Here is a 23,703-nt window from a genome sequence, read left to right as displayed (position 1 = left end):
TCCTTAGAAACGTTTTCTTTGTATCTCATCTTATCCTAAGGCATTTTTATGAAACTGACTAGGCTGCTTGTTATACATCTAAATATCAGTGTCAATTTGTCAACTTCAACATCACCTATCTCTTTCACCTCTTCAACAATTCAACACATTTCACCATCCACTGTATTTGAGTACTTTGATCTTTTAAAGTAACATACTGCAATCTCGCCAAACACTTACTTCATCTTTAAATACTTTTCCATGTTCTTCACACCCAGGTAAGCTCTGTATGAATTCTGACACCTGTCAAAAATAATACAAAAATACTCAGTTTTTTTTTTTTTTTTCCAAATCAGAATTTAAACACTACAGGCTCAAAACATTTAACCCATACGTTTTAGTAGTTACTTTCAGCATGACCTCTTTTCTTAAAAATAAAATAAAGGTTAAACCCTGTACACACTGGATGACTCCATTCCTTAACCCAGAACTCCTATGTTCCTCCTCTACGTTCTTGACAAAGATAACAGAATGTACCTCATCTGTGCTCCATTTGGAAACTTTACTTGCAGGGATGCCAGCTACGGTTGGAAGAAGTTTGCTTTGCTGCTCCCAGCGCAAGGGCAGACATGGAATTGGGGACTTAAAGGAAAGAAAGACAGCTGACCGGCGCTGTGCCTGTTGTACAGTTGGTTCTTCTCGGGTACCTGGTCAATTCAAACACATGGAACATCACTCTCTGAAAAGGAGCAACAAAAGCTTCAAATGCCATGCATCTCCCCAAATAACGAGATTTGCCTTTTTGTTGCAGGGTAGTTACACCATTGATTCCTTTTAGCATAATATTCATTGAATAATTATATGTTTCTTTCTCTTTACTGAAGGTCATTATAAAAAACAACTTGTAAATTCAGTTTACATTTTTCATACATCACTTATCAATGAAGATGTTTCAGTATGTTGGTCAATGTTGTGTTTTTAATACTTCAGGAAAGAAATTTGCCTTAGAGTTTCAATACCAAGGAAAAATAAAACATCCAGCAACTATTTACCATTCTAGTTATAATAACTGTTCTTTTCTTATATCTCAGCTCTGGTTTGTTCTTTCAATTTCTATTTACTAATCATATTGACTTTAAAAATAGCCAACTTAAATTTCTTGAAAGAAAAGAATATGAAATTATTTTAATAAAATGAAAATATCAGAAAAGCAAATGCTTTTGTCATTCTTCATTTGTGCAAATAAATATTATAAGTCCAAAACATTCCATTCATCTGCAAGATCCTCGGAATCCAAACCTAGTATTATTGCTGCGCTCTTAGAATAGCTATTTTCTAGCAAATGATTTGTGTCCTTGGGGCTCAACTTAAAGCTCATTCACGATTACACCCTTAGTATTATTGAGAACAGCAACCTTTGTGGAAATAATTATTCAAAGCACCTCAGAGAAAGGCACCTCCCCATTTTCTCTTCCCTTATACATCAATCCAGCAACAGTGATACTTCAGTTCCAACACAAATCCTTGCCAAATGGTTCCTAGTTTAGGCTTTTGTACACTAAGGGTTTCTTAAAGTAAATGTTTTTAAACTGAAGAATAAGATTTACAGAAAAGATTGAAGGATTTAACACAGTGGCAGGACACAAGATCAACATATAAAAATCAGTTGAATTTCCTTTACACCAGCCAAGAGATCTCTGAAAAGGAAATAAGGAAATCAATACCATTCATAATATCTACCAAAAAAATAAAATACTTGGGAATAAATCTTACCAGGGATACAAAAGACCTATACAAAGAAAACTACAAAAACTTCAAGAAACTGTAAGAGATCTACATAAATGGAAGAACATACCATGCTCATGGATAGGAAGACTGGACATTATGAAAATGTCAATACTATGCAAAGCAATCCATACATTCAATGCAATTCTGATCCAGATTCCATCAACATTCTTTAAGAACATGGAGAAACCAATCACTAATTTTATATGGAAAGGAAAGAGCTTGGATAAGCAAAGCACTACTGAAGAACAAAAGAGCAGGAGGTCTCACACACCCCTATCTCAAAACCTACTATACAGCTACAGTAGTCAAAACAGCCTGGTATTGGTATAACAATAGACACATAGACTAGCGGAATAGAACTGAGAACCCAGAAATAGATCCATCCAGGTGATCTATGACAAAGGGCTGAGTCCATTAAATGGAGACGAGACAGTCTCTTTAACAAATGGTGCTGACAAAACAGGATACCCATTTGCAAAAAAATGAAATAAGATCCATATTTCACACCATACACAAAAACTAACTCCAGATGGATCAAATACTTGAACATGTAACTTAAAAGTATAAAGTTCAGCAAGGAAAAAATGGGTATGCACTTAACCAAATAAAACCCTAACAATGCCATCAAGTTGGATCCGACTCAGAGCAACCCCTCCTTAGGTTTCCAAGGCAGTATCACTACGAAGTAGATTGCCCAAGCTTCCTTCTGAGGAGAGGCTGGTGGGTTTGAACCGCCAGCCTTCTGGTTAGCAGTCAAATGCCTTAGGCACTATGCCATCAGAACTCTTGGGGATGAACTCAGGTGCCCTAATATAAGGCATTACTAGACTACCAAACATAAGTAAAAACACACAAACAACAGAAGACAAACTAGATGACTGGGACCTTCCAAGTATTAAATTCTTATGTGTACAAAAAGACTTCTCCAAAAGAATAAAAATAGAACCTACAGAGTGAGAAAAAAATATTCGGCAACATATATAACAAGGGACTTATTTCTAAAATTTATAGGAAATTCATATAACAAGGGACTTATTTCTAAAATTTATAGGAAATTCCAACACCTTAACATAAAAAAGACAAACAATCCAACCTAAAAAATGGCAGAAGATAAGGGCAGACACTTTACCAAAGAAAACATTCAGTGGCCAACAAATACACGAAGAAATGTTCGTATTCATTAGTCCTTAGAGCGATGCAAATCAAAACAAGGAGATACCATCTCACCCCAGCAATAATAGCAAAGTTCAACAAAATAGAAAATAACAAATGCTTGTGTGGATGTGGAGAGATGGGACTCACACATTGCTGGTGGGACCAGAACCACTATGGAAAATGGTACTGCAATTCCTTAAAAAGCTAGAAACAAAAATACCACTTGATCTAGTAATTCCATTACTAGGAATATATCCTACAGAAGTGAGAGCCAGGACATGAATAGACATATGCACACCAATGTTCACTGCAGCACTATTCACAATAGCAAAAGATAGAAATAACCTTAGTGCCCATCAACAGGGGAATGGATAACCAAACTGCACATAAACACAATGGAACACTATGCAATAGTAAATAATAATGCAGAATCTGCGAAACACCACATAACATGGATGAACTTGAGGGACGTTATGCTGAGTGAAATAAGTCAAGCATAACAGGAAAACTATTCTATTAGTCCACTATTGTAACAAGTCAAGGCAAGGTTTACATATGGAAGGATACTTTCTTTGCTGGTTACTAGGGTATGCCACCAGAGCTCCCAGGGATATTAGGGGCAGGGAGGGAAAACTGCTAGATAAGTAAGAGGTAAGTACTGATTTCAGTAAAGGGAAAGGCAATATACCAAAAGCGAGTGACCAACACAGTAACACTAAGGAAAAGGAAGACACAGAGAAGTGCACAAGTGGTACAGACATCAAAAGCACTTTTACATACACAACAATGCATTATCAGTAGTAACGAACATTAATCTATAGGTGGATACATAGGTAGACAGGCTAAATGATCAGGTATGTCTAGGCAAAAGGGAATATACCTATGACCATACATAAATTTGGCAGATGATATTTCTATGTAGGTATTTGAACATGCTATAATAATGTCCATATATATAACAGCACCAACACAAAGTTAGGATAACTTCTTTCAAAAAAAACCAAACCAAATTCACTGCCATTGAGTCGACTCAACTCAGTGACCCCTCCTTGAGTTTCTGAAGTGGTATCTCTACAGAAATAGGTTGCCCACTTTTCCTTCCGAGGATGGGTGGTGGGTTTGAAGCACCAGCCTTCTGGTTAGCAGTCAAATGCCTTAGGCACTATGCTACCAAGATAACTTCTTAGCTACATCCAAACACCTGAGGGAGTGAGTCACTAGGCCCACGGGCTTGGGACCATGGTTGCAGGGAACATCAATCTCAACATTTTAACACTGTAACATACTACAGAAAAATACTGTTCTACATCCTATTTTGGTGAGTAGTGACTGTGCTCTTAAAAGCTTGCAAGTGGCTATCTAAGAGGCAACAACTGGTCTCTCCTTGTTCAGAGCAAAGAGGAAAACCAAACACACATGGACACAATTAGTCCAAGGTACGAATGGACCATATGAACCTCAGCCTACATGATCCTGACCCAAGAGAACTAGATGGTGCCCAGCTGTCACTGTCAACCACTCAGAAAGGTATCAAAATAGGAGATCCTGGACAGAGTGGGAGAAAAATGTGGAACAAAACTCAAAATCATAAAAAAGACATGGCTTACTGGTCTGATAGACTAATGAAACCCCTGAGACTATGGCCCCTAGTCACCCTGCAGGCCTGGAATGGAACTCACTCTCATGGCTTCTACCCAAACAATAAACAGGAATATAAGGTGAACATTTGCACCAGGTAGGTACATTCCTTAGAACAATCAACCATGGGAGACCAGAAAAGCAGTACTTGCACAGGATATAGCTCAGAGGGCAGGAATGCATAGGAAAGGGAGACACACAGAAAAGGTAACCAAGGGGAAGAATTGGGAAGAGAGCTGTTACATTATGAGGATTGCAATCAATGTCATGAAACAAAATGTGTATGAACTGTTGTACAGAGAATGAGTTTGTTCTGTAAACTGTCAGCCAAATCATACACACAAACACACACACACAAGATTTACAGAAAAGTATATAACTCCTAAGTGTACAGTTCAATGAATAGCCACAATGTGAACAAACCCTCACTGCCATCGTATGTCTACTGAAATGTTTACCCCAAGATCTTAAAGACAGTTGCCTCTGTTCTCCTAAAAAAAAAAAAAAAAAAAATCTATGCTTTACTTTTCACATATCCATAATCCATCTGAAATTTGTATTTGTGTGTGGGGTAAGGACCAGTATTCACTTTTTTTCCCACGTGGATTTCTAACTGCCCCAACATGGTTTACTGAAAAGATCATCCTTTTCCCACCATAATGCACTGCCAGCTTTACCATAATATAAATTTATGTTTCCGGAGTCTCTATTTTCCTCCTCTGGTGTCTGTGCACCTACAAAGTTCTAATTACTATCACGCTGTTGAGGTGCTGATGGCTATGGATCAAGGCTGTGAATACCCTGGCTACTCTTAGCCCTCTGCATTTCTCCATATAGTTTAGAAACAGCTTATTATACAAACACCATAGGATTCAGACTGGGATTATCAGTGACCACAGATCAATTTGGGAGCTAGTGGCACAGTGGTTAAGTGCTCAGCTGCTAACCCTAAGGTCATGTTAGAGCTCACCAGATACTGAGTGGGAAAAAGATGTGGCAATCTGCTTCCATAAAGATTACAGCCTTGAAATCCCTATAGGACAGTTCTTTCTGTTCTCTAGGGTGACTATGAGTTAGAATCGACCACAGCTGGTTTTGTTCTTAGTTTTACAGATCAATTTTTTATCTTTTTTTATTTTAAGAGCTTGTTTTACATTCAATGTTACGTGTACATTTAGTTTCACTCCCCATTTGCCATGTCCAACCCTAACCCAGTCTCCTTCCCTCCCTACCCTGTAACCCCCCCCCACCCGTGCCCATCATATTTATGCTCCTGTTTGTCCTGCATTTCCTCAACCTGAATGCTGGTCTTCTGGTGCCCCGTGGTCCACTGCTCTAAGGGATGTATTACCATAAAGTATGTGGGTGCATCATCCTGGGTTGAGTGGTCTGCATGTACATCTTGTTAACTATTGGGGTAAGAGCCAGCCCCTGGGGGTGAGTTTTATTCCAGGTGCCGAATGTATTCCAGGGCCATAGAACTGGAGGTCTCATCAGACTTCCTCTGACCAGTAATTCTGGTCATTATTGAGTTTTTGGAGTTTGTTCCACGTTTTTCCTCCCACTCTATCCAGGATCTCCAGATTTGATCCTTTCCTGAGTGGTTGGCATTGGTGGCTGGGTACCATCTAGTTCTTCTGATCTTGAGGGACATCGTGTCCTAGGGCTGATTGCTTCCAAATGCCCTTGTTTTTTTTGGCATTCTTCTTCACTTCCCACACTAGGAAACCATTAGTTGCATCTTAGATGGCTGCTTGAAAGCTTTCAAGACTTCAGTCACTACTCACCAATGTAGGATGTGGAACAAGGCTTTTATGTATTTTGTTGGGTCAATTGAGTCTGCTGTTCCCCAGTATTATGGTCCTGAGACAGTAGATCTATTGGATCTCTCTCCCATAGTGTCTGGGTGTCTGTGACGGATTACTCTGTGTCTGTCTTCTATTGTTTCTATAATGATTGCAAGTATTTTGTATCACTGGTGTTTGTGCAACACTAGCCTCAGCTGAATCTATCCTTGGTCTAGAGTATATCCCATCTGATCCTCTCAGGTGTTTATGTGTTTATCTGTAGCCTGGTGTTTGGTGTTAATGGTAATGCAGTATTGTGGACACGATGGTTGGTATTAGCATCTTTACAGATCAATTTAAAAAGCCCTGCTGGTGCAAGGGTTAAGTGCTTGGCTGCTAACTCAAAGGTTCAGTTAGCACCTACCTGGAGGTTCTGTGGGAGAAAGACCTGGTGATCTGCTCCCATAAAGATTACAGCCTAGAATATCCTATGGGGCAGTTCTACTCTGTCACATGGAGTTGCTATGAGTCGCAATCAACTCGATGGTCCCTAACAAATGCAACACAGATCAACAGGGGAGAAATGGTCTTTAAAATTATCCAGTCCTACAATCTATGAACAAATTATGTATCTCCCCATTTATTTGGGCCCTCTTTAATAGTTTTTACTAATGTTTTGTGATTTTCATGTTTTGTTAAATTTATTTCTATGTATCTGATGTTTTCTGATGCTATCATAAGTGGTATGGTTTTTAAAACTTACTTCCCACTGTTCTGCAGCAGTTCTAATAACTCTTTTCTGTTAAACTAGCATAATCTACATTTTGAATGTTAGAAAGTCATTGCGCTGAGTCAAACTATATCTTACTGGGGGGCTAACATCCTATCTGTACTTTACTGAACTCACCCAGAAAGATTCTAGTATCTGCTCTACATGAAACATTTCATTCTTCAAGTATTTTAAGAAAAGCTATCGTGGTCCCTTTTTCTATATTTCATTCAACCGATGTTATACAATTGGTTTTAAGATTTTACATCCTCATCATATTTTATTATCAATCATCAGCCAAGTATTATAGACCAATACAGTTTGTTTTAAATTCTTTTTAAATTGCCCAGAGTTCCAGATATTGTTGTTTAACATAAATATGTACTCAATTAAAAACATTCTTTTAATCTTAGATATTCCCAAGAACTCAGCTATTCTTGAAATACTTTGTATTTGTTAATCTCTCTTGAGATGGTATGATTTCCAGTTCCATAACAGAATAAAATAATAGAGCTTATTTCATAATTTGTATTCTGATTTTGCTTGCCACATAAAAAATGTCAATCTTTTTCAAAGCAATACACATTATTCTATTACTATTTATCTTCTGTTAATACTTTCATTGTTCACTTTATCACTGTAGCCCTCATTCTATTTTCTGCTAAATATTATGTTATTCACAGTTCATTTTTAATGCTCCAAGAAAAATAATTGGGAAATGACTGACTAAAAATGTCAAACTAAAAATCCCACAGCTTCTGTATCTATGGTAGCTTTTGTATGTCTTTGAACTTAATACTATAAATAAGCCTAAATACACACACCACTCTTAATCTAATACTCAACTTGGCATCTTTCACTTTATGAGTCACTCTTTTACTTTAAAACTGTTTTGTTTTTTTTTGTGCTGACTGATGTTCTGAGGTTGAGGGTTTTTTTTTTTTCCCCTCTCTTTTTCCTGAGGAATGGTGCACCTACAATGTTTAACATCTATACACTACGCCATCTTAGAAACAGTGTGTTAGGTATGATTCTAATCCAAAAAGGATAAAGAAAGCAACTTAAGTAAATTTCTATTTGCTTCCTTGAATTGCAGATAAAAACAACTCAAGTTTTCATTTTAATGTGATATAGACTAAAATGAATGCTAATGAACTTTGTCTCAAGTAGTGCCAAGGGCAAGGAGTAGGTTTGAATGTGCACAATGTGCTTCAGAAAACCAAGTATGGTACATACGCACAATAGAATACTATGCAACAATAAAGAAGAATGAAATCCGCGAAACACCTCATAATGTGGATGAACTTAGAGGACATTATGTTGAGTGAAATAAGTAAATCATAAAATGACAAATACTGTATGAATCTACTATCATAAAAAGTCAAGGAAAAATTTACACATGGAAAGAAACATTCTTTAATGGTTACCAGGGATGTGAGGGAAAATTACTAACTAGGGAAGAAACATGGATTAGTTTGGGTGAAAGGAAAGGCAATACACAAAAAGAGGGTGACCAGCACAATGTCACTAAGGAAAAGGAAGACAAGGAGAGGTATACAAGAGTTACAGACAATAAAGGTAAACACTATTACATAAATAGTCCTGCATTATCAGGAATAACAAACAGTCTATGAGTTGACACCTAGGTAGACAAGCAAAGATGATCAGGTGTGGGTAAGCAAACAGGACTATACCCACAATTATATATAGGTTTGGCAGACAGTATCCCTACATACGAATTTGTGTGTGCTGTGAAAATATCCAAGTATATAGTAGAGCTAACAGGGGGCAAAGTTATGAAAACTTAGCCATAACCAAACACCTTGAGGGAATGAGTCACTGGGCCATAGTCACAGGGGCATCAAAGTAAATCAACATAACACAGTCCACAGAGACACTGTTCACATTCTACTTTAATGACAGTGACTGGAATCTTAAAGTCTGTGAGCAGCCATCTAAGGTGCAACTATTACTGGTTTCTCCTCATCTAGAGCAAAGACAGACGCATGAATACAGCTAGTCCAAGGGGCTAGTGGACCGCGTGAACCTCACATGACCTTGATGACAGAACCTTCAGAAAGTATTTTTCTTCCTTTTTAAATGAAGTGAACTATTTTAAAGTACCAAACACTTCAAAGCACTCACTAAGTGCCACGCACTGCCCTAAGCAAGCTATAAATGTGACCTCACTTAATCCCCACTTCAACATTATGAAGTGGATACTATCATCATTCTCCTGGATAAATAAGGAAAATAGAAGTACTAGAGGTATTCAGGGACATGTCATAATCAGGCTGTAATTTTCTTATAAAAAATAAATAGTAATTATACACTTATGTGTGAATTATAAATGCAATCTATATGACTAATAATTATTATTTCATTGCTTAATTAAACCATTATAATGTCTTTCAAAATAGATGTAAGAAAATTTAATTTCTCTAACATAACTTAAAACATATGTTCAAGTGATTTTCTTTTCATTTCTGTGGTATTAGATTAAGATCAAATTAATTTGATTTGGATTTCAGTACACAAGGAAGTTCTGAGTTGAGTTATAAATACATAAAGTGAATGAACCCAACAATACCAAAGAAAATGAATGATAAAGACCAAACAGAATGTCTTGCTAAACTTTATATAGACTTTTATAAAGCTATGTGTGAGTCTGTAATATAGGTTACAGAATTATATATTTTCTCAAACTTTAACGCCTGCTCAAAAGGATAAATCAACCAAATGTTTATTTTTAATATAAAAGTAACTGCCATACTCTACCTAAGTTTTTGGCTAAGTATTAATAGTAACATCCAACCATAATATGAGAATAACATGGCTACCTCTGGCTTCATGTGATGTCCTCATTTCACCTTCAGTTCTCTCTTCAGTGTTTTCTTTGACAGGGACATCTTCTTCATGCTGGTATCTGATAAAAATATTTGCAAAAGTATCATTTTAAAAAATGGTTCAAAATTGCATTTTAAAACTGTTCCTCTTTAAAAATAAATGGCACAACTGACATATTTGAAAGGATATATAGCTCTACTCAGAAGGCAATTAATCCTAATAAAATTTATTAATATTCATTTTCTTCATTATCAATTTTCATTTACTATTTTAGGGAGGATATTTTAAAACCTAGAATATTAAGATGATCTATCCTGGAAAAAAGCAGCTACTGAATAACTCAACTACATATTGGGACAGGTATTGAAAAAACGACTCTACTTGTATTGTTTGATAAGATTTCAATGTAAGGAAAAAAAAATGTTTTGAAGTGAACACCATTTACTAAAGTCACTGTATATTCCTCAGCAAAGGATGTGGCCTTAAAGCTGAGACAGGGCCAGGGGACTCAATCCCACTTCCAGGAAGTGTTTCCAGCTTAGTCACTCCATGGACTGAACTGATTCCACTTCTGTCTGATCAGAGATGCCCTAAGGCTAAACTAAACTTGCCAGGGAGGCTCTGAATGGAATGGACCCATTCCAGTCTTAATTCATAAGCTAGACAAAAATGGTTTTAAAGTCTACTTACATTTTTTTAAAGCTCTATTTCTGGGATTTATAAATTTTCAGTCTACTTTAGTCCACCCTCAGTTTCATCTGAATACATACAAGATGTAATATCTGACCTGAACACTTTAGTGCTCTGAAATAATCTGTTCTTTATGGCTTTCTGTCATTTTATATGTGTTGTTACCTTAAAGATAAATCCTAAGTTCCTTGAGATCTAGACCATACTTTTAAGAACAGGGCAAATACACACAAAATATAAAAATTCTACAGTTTTAACATAAAAACTATAGAGGAACACTAATTTACTATCCGTTTGAAGCTATAATAATCTAACACAGTGAGGCTAACACAGTAAACATGCAATTAATAAATGTTCACTGAATTCCTAGGAAGGTAATTTCTCAGGGTAAATGTGCAATTTCATTTGAACCTGAGCTCCCTGGCTTAGTTCATAATGAAAACAACCATCACAGCTGCTGAAGAATACTTGCTTGGTTGATAATGGGGTAGAATCATTGTTATGAAACAATAAAAATATTTTTTTTCCAAGAGAATTAAATGGCTATGGGAGTCCTTACTCCATAGAAAGTGTGTGTATGTGTGTGTATGTATGTGTGTGTGTGTGTGTGTGTGTGGGTGAACAGAGCTAGAGTGAAAACAAATATAACATAATCAATGAAAACTAGATAATTTCATAAATAACATAAGCTGAGGTTGTGCTAAAAATGTCTTCTCTGTAATATAGGGCTGAAATTATATTTGCTAATTACAACATGTTAACATCAGCTTAATACGTTACACAGCTTGTATGACTTACAACTTGTTTTACATTAAATGGGAAATAAAGCTTCTAGATCATGAACTCTATCCTTAAGTATTGCTGCCAATGAAAATCTGTCTGTAGATAGCCACCAGACCTACCTTGATATTATTGGGAAAAAAAATCATACATTTCAGTAATATAACCTAAAATTGGCATTTCCCAGAGTCAAAAAGAAATTCATAATTAGCTACTGTGGGTTTCTTAGCAATTTTGATGAATGGTTTAAAAATTTAAAAAATAATAAAAAATAAAAGGTAAACAGAAACTAAGGGTGAAAATTAAGTGTTAGAATGTCTGTATATTTCAGTTTTCATGACTAGTTATTGCTCTCTCATCAATGATACTTCTGTAGTTTTAATGATGCATACTGTTCTTTCCAATAAAGTAAGCTTTGCTACAGTAAAGGTATAGGATTTAAGATGAGAGAAGTTCCTTTGTATTCTTATGTCCAAACGAAAGTGCTAATTATCTATTTCCTGAAATGTAGGCAAGAGATTATTTTCCAGGAGGAAACAGAGAGCAAGGGAATATAAAACCTTTGCTCCAAAAAGTTTCTTCACACCTGGATCTGCCATCACATGTCACAAAAGAGAAGCAAAATGAAAGCTATTTGCTCTTATACTACCTAGGTTTCTTCTTCATGCTGTTTCCTTTAGCTAGAGATCACTTGTGTGGAGGGGAGTTAATCTGTGCAGTCTATTAGAACAGATATTATGAAATAGATAGGCGACGAGAACCATTGAAGAGAACAGAATTCCAACCAAGCACATAGAGCAACGTGGAAGCAGTTAGTATTAAAAAGAAAAGTTACCATCTTTAGGGAAGTAGATTGCCATATCTTCCTTCCATGGAGTGGCTGGTGGGTTTGAACTGCTGACCTTCTGGTTAGCAGCCAAATGCCTTATGCACTATACCACCAGAGCTCCTTCTTAAGAATATACTATGTACCAAAGACTGGTTGGTATCTTTACAAGGCTCATACCCAAACCACACCCACTGCCATCAAGTCAATTCTGACTCCCAGAGACCCTACAAGACAAAGGAGAACTGCCTCATATGGCTTCCAAGGCTGTAAATCTTTACAGAAGCAGACTATGTCGTGTTTCTCCCCTGGGGTGGCTGGGGATTTGAAGCATTGACCTTTTGGTTAGCAGCTCAATACATTAACCACTGTATCATCAGAGGACCTTACATGTCTCATACTTCATAACAGTCTTTGGAGAAAAGATCTATTATTGTATCCACTGAAACTTAAAAGAGTTTAAGTACCTTGCCCAAGGTCATAGGGCAAGTTTAGCACAAGGCCTTCCCAATATAGAAATCTGTAATTAAATCCAATTACTCTTTGATTTTAACACCAACTCCCCCCCCCCCCAGGGCAAAGTACATAGCTTTGTTGCATGAAGTTAAAGGGAACATGACTTCTTCTCCCTTAACATTATTTTCCAATTTTATCTTTTATTGGTATGTTCAAAATGAAGAATCTAAGTTATTAAAATTCTTATTTGTTCTTTCATTTAAAACAAATTTGTTTTCTCATTTGGGTAAGCATTATTTTTCTCTTCTATAAGGTTAGGGATTTTATTAGTTCTGATTTAAAAAAGTACTATGAAGGATTTCTATTCATAAGTAAAAAATGAAATCTTTGTTCTAGAATTTCACCTTCCTAGGCAAAAGTTCTAGCTACAATGTCTTTCAATTACAGATAAACTATGATTATATCAAATTGTCAAAACTGTGGTAATATTACATACAGTACACTCTGGAACACAGTACAAGACATGCTCCTTGAGAGTCTTATTTTTCTTAATCACAACCAGAAATATTTTGATGCTGTATTTTACTATTAGAATTTTGCTCTAAATAAAAACACCTTCAGTAGTCTTCTATTTTGCTTTTTTTTCTTCACTGCCAAGAAGTGCATTTAGGAAGGGTTAGGGTTAAGGTCAGTTTGCCCTGCTGCAGTGGCTCACATGTTCTATGATGCTAGAAACCATGCCAGCAGTATTTCAAATACTAGCAGGATTACCCATGGTAGACATATTTCAGCAGAGCACAGTGACTCCCTTTGGGTTTCTGAGGTGGTGAATCTTTACACAAAGAGATTGTTCAGTCTTCCTTCCATGGAGTAATTGGTGGGTTTGAACTGCCAACCTTCTGGTTAGCAGTTAAATACCTTAGGCACTATGCCACCAGAACGTCTTTTTAGCAGGATTATCCATGGTAGACATATTTCAGCAGAGCTTCCAGGCTAAGACAGATCAGAAGAAAGCCTGGTCTACTTTCAAAAACTATTGTTGTTAGATGCTGTCGAGTTGGCTCCAACTCATAGCGACCCTATGTACAAAAGAATGAGACACTGCCTGGTTCTGCACCGTCCTTACAGTCCTTGCTATGCTCAAGGCCCATCCCGGAGGCCACTGTGTCAATCCATCTCATTGAGGATTCATGGCCTTCTTTGCCGACCCTCCACTTTACCAAGTATGATATCCTTCTCCCAGGAATGCTCCCTTCTCACAACATGGCCAAAGTAGGTGAGATGAAGCCTGGCCATTCTTGCTTCCAAGGAGTATTCTGGCTGCACTCACCCAAAGACAGATTGGTGTGTTCTGGCAGCCCATGGTATTTTCAGTATTCTTCACCAACACCACAATTCAAAGGCATCAACTCTTCTTTGGTCTTCCTTACTCATTGTCCAACTTTCACTTGCATATGAGGTGATTAAAAATACCATGGCTTGGGTCAGGTGCACCTTAGTCTTCAAAGTAACATCTTTACTTCGTAACCTTTTAAAGAGGTCTTTTGCAGCAGATGCTCCCAGTGCAATACAACCTTTGAATTCCTGACTGCTGCCTCCATGGGTGTTGACTGTGAATCCAAGTAAAATGAAATCCCAGGCAACTTCAATCTTTTCTCCATTTATCACGATATGGCTTAAAAGTTTCAGCTGTGAGGATTTTCATTTTCTTTATGTTGAGGTGCAATTCATACTGAAGACTACAGTCTTTGATCTTCATCAGTTAGTGCTTCAAGTCCTCTTCACTTTCAGCAAGCAAGGTTGTGTCATCTGCAAGTTGCCAGTTATTAATGAATCTTCCTCCAATCCTGATGCCATGTTCTTCTACATACAGTCCAGCTTCTCGGATTATTTGCTCAGCATACAGACTAAATTATGGTAAAAGGATAAAACACTGACACACAACCTTCCTGATTTTGAATCATACAGTTGTCCCCTTGTTCTGTTTGAACAGCAGCTTCTTGGTCTGTGTACAGGTTCCTCATGAGTATAATGAAGTGTTCTGGAATTCCCATTCTTCTCAATGTTATGCACAATCTGTTATGCTCCACACATTTTTACTATGGAAATGCTTAGCCAATAAAAACCCTAAGTTCATAATAATGGAGGGTGAGCCTCCTAGGCTGGACAAAACCAAACCAAACCTGTTGTCATCAAGTCTACTCCAATTCGTAGCACTTAAACCATTTATGTTGAACAGACAGACAGACAAACTGAGACACAAAGACAAAGAAATTAGACAGAGTAGAACTGTCCCACACAGTTTCCTAGGTGTAATCTTCATGGAAGCAGATTGCCACGTCTTTCTTCCATGGAGTGGCAAGTGGGTCCAAACTGCTGCTGCCTTTTTGGGTTATCAGCCAAGAGCTTAACAACTATACTGCCAGGACTCCTTCCTAGGTTGGAAAGCACTCAAAATACACAATGCCTGCAACAATGGGCTCCAACGTAGCAATAAACCACAGCCTCATCTATCCTGAGACCAGAGGAATTAGATGGTGCCTGGCTACCATCACCAAATGTTCTGAAAAGGGACACAACAGTTGGTCCCAGATAGGAGAAAAATGAAGAATAAAAGTAAAATTCTTAAAAAAAAGCTAAACTTACTGGGGGATCAGTAGACTAGAGGAACCCCAAGACTACTGCATTGAGATACCCTTTAAACTTTTACTGAAACCACTCCCAGTGGTCACCTGTCAGATTGGCTCTTAAAATACACAATATCACCCATGAGTACTGTGCTTCTTTAAAAAATCACCTAGAAGAGACCGAGCTGTTAACATTTAACCTCAAGCAAAGATGATAATGTAAAAGGATTAGGTGGGTAGGGAAACTAAATTAACAGAAGCAGAACAAACAGAATGGAAATCATGAGAATGTTGACATATTGTGAAAACTGTAACCAATGTCAAGGAATAAAAACTGTTAAATGGGAACCTAATTTGCTGTGCAAACTTTCACTAAAAACACAGTATTAGATATACATACACACAGAGAGTCCTGAACTGCCTCCACAATGCTTCCTACTATGAAGAGACCATGCTTGAAAGAGTTCAGTGTGAGGAGGGCATCATCTTCTAAGGGATTCAGAAAAGACAGCAAATAAAACCAGGGGGATTGAAATCTTTATTCTTTGGTTAACATTTGAATAAAAGGTCTTTAAAATTAAGTTTCTTCTGAGCTCCTTTATTAAGACATAGAGACTTAATAGACATACTGCAAAGCGACTCCATTTGAAGTAGTTTTACTTAATTGTCTTTTCATAAATATGGCCCAGGAGAGAGATATGCTTTACTATTTACTTTATGACTAAAGAAAATGAAACATTTAAAATAATAAGAGTCTGTTAAATTATAATTTAATGTAAGAAATATGAAAAGGATTATAATTAACATATATGGTGGGTGTTATCAAGATATCAAGTAAAAACCCTCCAGCAAAAACAAAGTAATTCAAGAACTAATTAATCAATCCTCTTATGAAAGCAAAGGCCCTAACCAGTAAGGTAAGATTAGGGAAATAAAGATCAGGTATCAGAGAAAAGCAAGACTGCATTACTTTCTTGTTGTTGTTGTTACAGGAAACAAGACAGATGTTGCTGCTTTTCTACCATATCAAAGAGATTCCTGAGTTAGGAATTAGTGATACTAAAGGAGATAAAATCAGATTCTGTTACAATGTTGTTGCAACAGTTTCACAGCAAATAACAATATCACAGTCATCTTTTCTTTACACTCTCAATGGTTGTCTTGGTGTCACAGCGGTTGGCATCAGAACTCTGAGTTTTAAAGTAAAATTGAGATTCTGTCAGGTGCAGACAGATTTGAGTCAGATTCCCAAGAGCTGGAATATTAAAACACTTCCCCAGTTTGTAATTCATACCCAGGAACAGAAAGTGGGAAAAGTCTTTAAAACAGCCAACCAATGCCTAGTTATTGAAGCGATTTTCTCCAATTTTTAACACCAAGCCCTCAGGGCAAAAACCTTAGGGGGCAAAACCTAGTTTCTAATGATTACTAATGAACTTTTGCAATCTCTTACTGCTTTTGGCTCTAAATTAATTTTATCCTACTTGTTATTACAGTTTTGCAGGTAGATGTATATGTGCTCTTTGTTATGTATTTTGTGTTAGCTTATTTTTCTATCTATTTAATGCTCAAAAAGAAAAAACAAAAGAAAACAAAACAAAAATAGTTACCACTGAATTGATTCTGACTCATGGTGACCCCACTTGTGTCTCCATGAACGGCACCACACAGGGTTTCCAATGGCTGTGATCTTTCTTCCGAGGTACCTCTGGACAGGTTTAAATGGCCGAGTTAGTTGCTGAGAGCTTATTCATTGCCACACTCAGGGACTCTTGTCTGTTTAATAGGGTCCTCGAGTGGCTTGCTATGACTGACAAAATCAGAGTGGTTCTGAAATATAAATCAGATTGATGGCTGCAATTTCTGCAGATTATGTCCATGTAATGCTCAGAGTGGGAATACTGGTCCTACAACTTAAGAGGCCATTTTAATGGTTTATACTGAACAATGTTTTCATTAGATTTAGTTAGAAGTGGGCATTGTTACCTTGCAAGCAACAGCAGCATTCTGCAGGTATTTTAAAAATACTTTAGTGTGTCACTATGAGTTGGAATCGACTCGGCAATAATTTTTTTTTTTTTAGTATTTTACATGGTTAAGTCTAGGCAGGTACAACAATATGGAATGCTTAAAGCATTCAGTGATTTTTAATAGAAGTATCACCTGATTTAGACACATAAATAAAAAACAGCTTTAGAACAATTTCATGAGAATGAGACTGTGGGATAGATGCCTGATATTCCCCAATTAATACGCTGTAAACTGTTACCCTAGAAGTGTCTTTTCATTCATAGCAATTTTCCAAGCCTGGTTTACAGATCACCTGCATTGATCACTTGGAGATGCTTGTTAAAAATAAGGATTCCTGGGACATACCTGATGTTGATTCAGATTCTCTGGAGGTGGTGCCTCTAGATCTGCATTTTAACAAGCATCCCAGATGATTCTGATGCAATACAAAGCTTGAGACCCAGTGTTTTATTAAGACATTGTTGTTGTTATGTGCTATCCAGTTGGCCCTGACTCACAGTGACCCCTCCTTGGGTTTCCGAGGCAGTATCACTAGGGAAGTAGATTGCCCAACCTTCCTTCCGAGGAGTGGCTGGTGGGTTTGAACCACCAGCCTTCTGGTTAGCCGTCAAGTGCTTTAGGCACTATGCTACCTGAGCTCCTTTATTAAGACAAAGAGAGAAATATATATACTCTTCACTTAGCTGTACATACATGGAGACTTAGGTTCCCGGTCCCCAGGAAAAACTATTCTACTGACTTTCTGAACCTCTGCTTCACCATCTTGTGGCCAGGAAGGCACTGAGGGGGATGAGCTGCCACTCTTCAGTCTGTCCTTAGAGAGGACACCAGACACAACAGTCTCTCCATAACCTTCTGATGAATGAATGGCTAACTGGAAAAGGACATTTCTACCTAAACTGTTGTTGTTGTTAGGTGCCGTGAAGTTGGCTCCAAATCATAGTGACCCTATGTATGACAGAAACACTGCCCGGTCCTGCGCCAGCCTCACAATCCTTGCTACACCTGAGCACATAGTTGTAGCCACTGTATCAATCCATCTCGTTCAGGACATCCCCTTTTACATTGACCCTCCACTTTACCAAGCATGATATCTTCTCCAGGGTTCCTTCTCATAACATGACCAAAGAATATCAGACAAAGTCTGGCCATTCTCACTTCCAATGAGCATGATATCTTCTCCAGGGTACCTTCTCATAACATGACCAAAGAATATCAGACAAAGTCTGGCCATTCTCACTTCCAATGAGCATTCTGGCTGCACTTATTTCAGGACAGATTTGTTAGTTCTTCTGGCAGTCCATGGTACTTTCACCAACACCACAATTCAAAAAACATCAGCTCTTCCTGGGCCTTCCTTATTCATTGTCCAGCTCTCATATACACATATGAGGTGACTGAAAATACCATGGCTTGAGGTAGGCACACCTTAGTTTTCAAAGAGATATCTTGGCTCTTGAGTACTTTGAAGAGGTCTTTTGCAGATTTGCTAGTGCAATGCGTCATCTGTTTTCTTGGCTGCTACTTCCAATGGTGTTGATTGTGGAACCAGGTAATATGAAATCTTTGACAACTTCAATCTTATCTCCAATTATTGTGATGCTGTTTATTGGTCTAATTGTGAGGATTTTCGTTTTCTTTACGTTGAGATGTAATCCATATTACAGACTGTAGCCTTTAATCTACAGTATTCCCTTGTTCTGTTTGAATGACAGCCTCCTTCTCTATGGGAAGGTCCCTCATGAGCACAATTAAGTGTTCTGGAATTCCCATTCTTCTCAATGTTATCCATAATTTTTTGTGATCCATACAATCAAAGAGTTTTGCATCGTCAATAAAACACAAGTAAACATCTTTCTGGTATTCTTTGCTTTAAGCCAAGACTCATCTGACATCAGCAATGATATCCCTTGTTCCATGTCCTCTCCTGAATCCAGCTGGCACTTTTGGAAGTTCTCTGTCAATATACTGCTGCAACCATTTTTGAATTTTCTTCAGCAATATTTTACTTGCATGTGATATTAATGATATTGTTTGATAATTTCCACATTCTGTGGGATCGCTTTTCTTTGGAATGGGTACAAATATGGATTTCTCCCAGTCAGATGGCCAGTTAGCTGTCTTCTAAATCTCTTGGCATAGCCGAGCGAGTGGCTCTAGTGGGGCATCTGTTTGTTGAAACATCTCAATGGGTATTCCATCAATTCCTGGAGCACTGTTTTTCACCATTCAGTGCAGCTTCGACTTCCTACCTCAACACCACTGGTTCTTGATCATGTCACCTCTTAAAATGGATGAACATGGACCAATTCTTTTTTGGCACAGTGACTCTGTGTATTCCTCCCATCTTCTTTTGATGTTTCCTGCATCATTCAATATTTTGCCCACAGAATCTTTCAATATTACAACTCAGGGATTAAATTTTTTCATCAGTTCTTTCAGCTTGAGAAATGCCGAGCATGTTCTTCCCTTTTGGTTTTCTAACTCCGGGTCTTTGCACATTTCATTCTTTATGATGATGAATGCCACACCATTCCTGTTCAATTTGTCATTTTCAGCATAGTAGATCATATTGTTGTCTGATTCAAAATGGCCAAAACCAGTCCGTTTTGAAGTTCACTAATGCCTAGGGTATTGATCTTTATGCCTTCCCTTTCATTTCTGACAACTTCCAGTTTTCCTACATTCATACTTCATACATTCCATGTTCTGATTATTAATGGATGTTTGCAGCTGTTTTTTCCCATTCTGAGTCATGCCACATCAGCAAATGGAGGTTCAGAAAGCTTTACTCCATCCATATCATTAAGGTTCTCTTTACTTTGAGGAGTCAGATCTTCCCCAGTCATATTTTGAGTACCTTCTGATCTGAGGGACTCATTGTCCAGCACTATATCAGATAATGTTTCAGGGCTATTCATAAAGTTTTCCAGTAATATATCAGATAGTGTTTCATGGCTATTCATAAGGTTTTCACTGGCCAATTCTTTGTGAAGCGGGTGACCTCTTCCTTCTTCCGAGTCTGTCTTAGCCTGGAAGCTCCACTGAAATCTGTCCACTATGGGTGGCCCTACTGGCATTTGAAGTACTGGTGGCACAGCCTCCAGCCTCACCACAATATGCAAACCACCACAGTATGACAAACCGACAGACAAGTTAGTCTCCTTTAGCTGTTCCCAAACCACCCTGCTCACTTCCTGGTCTCCCTAAGTCTTTCTGAACCCGCCTCGTGCGGCCTTCTTTCTTTCTTCTTCCTACCTTCCAGTTCCCTCCTCCGGCTGCTGGCTCCAACTTTGAACCCGCCTCAGGCAGCCTTTTTTCTCTCTCTCTCACATTGTAATAATTACAGGAACAGAATTAATGAACTCACGGGTGGTACAGGTTGAAAGTATACACAATTGAAAATACTTAGATATAAACTATTTGCAATGGACTCACAGAAAACTTAAAATGACTGGGCTTGTTCCTTAATCACATGAAGAAACACAGACATATGCTAACAGAAGACAGAACATGGGTCACATTCATTATTAAAATTCATCTCTTCTTCATGGATTTAGAACTATAAAAGAACCCAGGAAATCATCCACATTGACTGTTGCTTTTCTGTTGTGGGGAGGCTCTGGCCTTGTACCCCATACAGTTAGTAAAAGCTTGAGAGAAGGTACTGACAGCCCTTCTGAGCAGCTTCACTTCATGAAGAAATTACATCATCATGAACAGAAATGCTTACTTACATTTCAGCTTCAGGAGAGTATCTAAAAACATCAGAAAGTTACAAAACATGTTTTTTTTTCCTACAAAGCAAAAGAACCTCTTTGTTCTGTTTTTGCTTTTTATAATTTCTGTGAAAAAAAATTCTCCAAAACTGTACTGAAACAGTGCTAGTAAAAGTGCAGCAATAAAGACATTCAGTATTTTATTTTATCCTAAATTTAATAGTAAACTCTAAAGAGCATGAAGCAGTTCCCTTTGCTTTCCCATTCTGAAAATTGAAACAACTGGAAAAGACTGGTAGTATTTCTTCCATCTTATGCCACCTCTCTTCAAAGGATACCTCACACAACTCTTTCCCCACAAGATGGTTTTGTAAGATTCTTAGGCATAAAGAACAAATGTTTAACTGGCATATCCTATTTATACTTAAGCAACCAACTTATAACCAACCATCTTAAAAGTCATCAAAGAGAAATCAGTTTGAATGAGCTTCTATTAGCTAAATTTGTGCTGCTGTTGTTGTTGTTATTTGCTGTCAAGTTGGACTCGACTCATAGCAACCCCTCCTTGGGTTTCCGAGGTGGTATCACTATGGAAGTAGATTGCCCAACCTTCCTTCTGAGGAGTGACTGGTGGGTTTGAACAGCGAGCCTTCTGGTTAGCAGTCAAGTGCCTTAGGCACTATGTAGTGAACTACAATAAACATTAAAATACATACATGCACACACATACATATATATATATATATATACACACACACACACATATATATATATATATGTAAAAATGTATGGTTGTAACTGATTATAGCATATTAAACTTATGTTAAAAAATCCAAGAGTCCATAGATTACTCAAAATTGAAAAATGATCAAGGGAGAGAAGAAAAGATTTTCATTAAAACAAGTCAGCCAAATACTATAGAAGAAACGTTGCGTTAGATGATCAATATTATGCAATGGATGTTAATTACCGTTAGATGAAAGGTTGACTGGTGTTCCATTTTTGTGGTAAGTGGGAAAATATGAGCATGGAGTAGATGTTGGATGACATTAAGGCATTAATAGGTCACTTATCGACATAGTTAGCTTCTAAAGACCAGCTCGTTATGTGAAAATCTGTGTTATGTGAAAATGGAGGGTTTTTTGTTTGTTTGTTTCCAGACCATTTATCTAATTTTTTAGATTTAGAAAATATGATCACAGAAATAATAACAGTTAAGATTTACTGATGGGCTCATCATTGTGATGAGCCCACTTATGGATTATTCCTCTGTGGAGGGGAGGTTTGGCAGAGACAAGGCTGGAGAAAGCTGGGCTTTGTGACTGCAGGGCCCACAGCTTCAGCACTTCACTTGCCTCCTGTGCTGGGACAGAGCTTCTTCCCTTGTATAGCTACTCCAGGGTTCCGCTCCGACCTCCTGCAAGCCTTTCATTCACAACCCTGGAGCCTGCTCTGCCCTTTGGGATTGGTGAGCTGCTAAGGCTCCGGCTTCCTGCAGGGGTGCTGGGAGCCAGGCTGTGTACCTGGCCCCAGTGAGGCATAGCTAATTTCACATCTCCCTGGGATGTCAGTAAACTTGTACACATTTCTTCCAGACACTCTCCAATGTCTCCTTCCTCCTTTCTCACCAAACAGAATTATGAGCTGCAGGGCCTATGGCTACACAGGAGCTAAGAACCCTGAAGAGTGCCTGCTGGCTAGGTGCTGCCTGTATGTCTACCCAAAGGCTGTGGCCCCAGAGAATATGTCATGGAGGAGGCCAGTCCTTCATGGCTCAGCTTCCCAGAGGCCCCATGGAGATCCTCATCAAGGGAAGGAAACTCTGCAGCCATGGCCAACATGCCTGCACCTTGTTAATGTGCATAGCTGAATAGCAGAGTTTTAACTGTTGTCATAAATGCTAAATGTTGGATGAGACAGTCAGTAAGTGAGGATTTGTAAACGAAAGAAAAAACTCAAACTCACTGCTGGCAAGTCGATTCCGACTCATAGCAGCCCCTCCTTGGGTTTCTGAGGTGGTATCTCTATGGAAATAGATTGCCCCGTCTTCCTTCCCCGGAGTAGCTGATGGGTTTGAACTGCCAGCCTTAGGCACTATGCCACCAGAGTTCCCCCCAAGTGAGGAGTAGGTGTATTTACTTCTTATGTGTGACTATGATATTCTGATTTTGTGAAATATTATCCTCTTCTTAGGTTACATAACTGAATATTTAGATATGAAAAATCATGAGGTCTGTACCATACTTTTAACTAGTTCAAGTGAAAAAGAAGTATCTGTGTCTGTGCCTATGTATGTAAGAAAGCATGCAAATGTGGCAAAATGTTATGGTTGAATTTCATTTGAGAAATAAAGGTATTCATTTTTATTTAATATGCTATATCAATATAAAAAGTTAAAGGGAAAAAAGGTACAAAAAATAAGGTAGATTAGTTTATTTTTACATTTCATTGTGTTTCAGGTGAAAGTCAATTGCTTTCTACTCCTATGTGTCAGCATCCTCTCCCATTCTGCCTTGCCTTCTCCATCCAGGCTCCCTGTCCCTCCTCACCTTTTCATTTTTGCTTCTGAGCAACTGTTGCCCATTTGTCTGACTGTTCTAAGGAGCACGTT

General features: G+C 37.9%; 1 protein-coding gene across 1 annotated transcript in view; it reads right to left on the bottom strand.

The window, feature by feature from the left end:
* The window catches only part of L3MBTL3 (L3MBTL histone methyl-lysine binding protein 3), a 101,783-nt gene that overhangs the window by 3,512 nt on the left and 74,568 nt on the right, over window positions 1–23,703 (bottom strand). The window contains exons 18-20 of the mRNA XM_007947360.1: window positions 9,957–10,042; window positions 517–686; window positions 220–282 (exon numbers count right to left, since the gene is read on the bottom strand). Coding sequence (XP_007945551.1) covers window positions 220–282; window positions 517–686; window positions 9,957–10,042 — 319 coding nt within the window. The remainder of the gene's footprint in view (window positions 1–219; window positions 283–516; window positions 687–9,956; window positions 10,043–23,703) is intronic.

Source organism: Orycteropus afer, unplaced genomic scaffold (genome assembly GCF_000298275.1).
Source record: "Orycteropus afer afer isolate SDZICR_OR568_19922 unplaced genomic scaffold, OryAfe1.0 scaffold00182, whole genome shotgun sequence".
Lineage (NCBI taxonomy): Eukaryota > Metazoa > Chordata > Mammalia > Tubulidentata > Orycteropodidae > Orycteropus > Orycteropus afer.
Note: the sequence above shows the minus strand (reverse complement) of the source record. Positions and strands in the feature narration are given on the sequence as shown.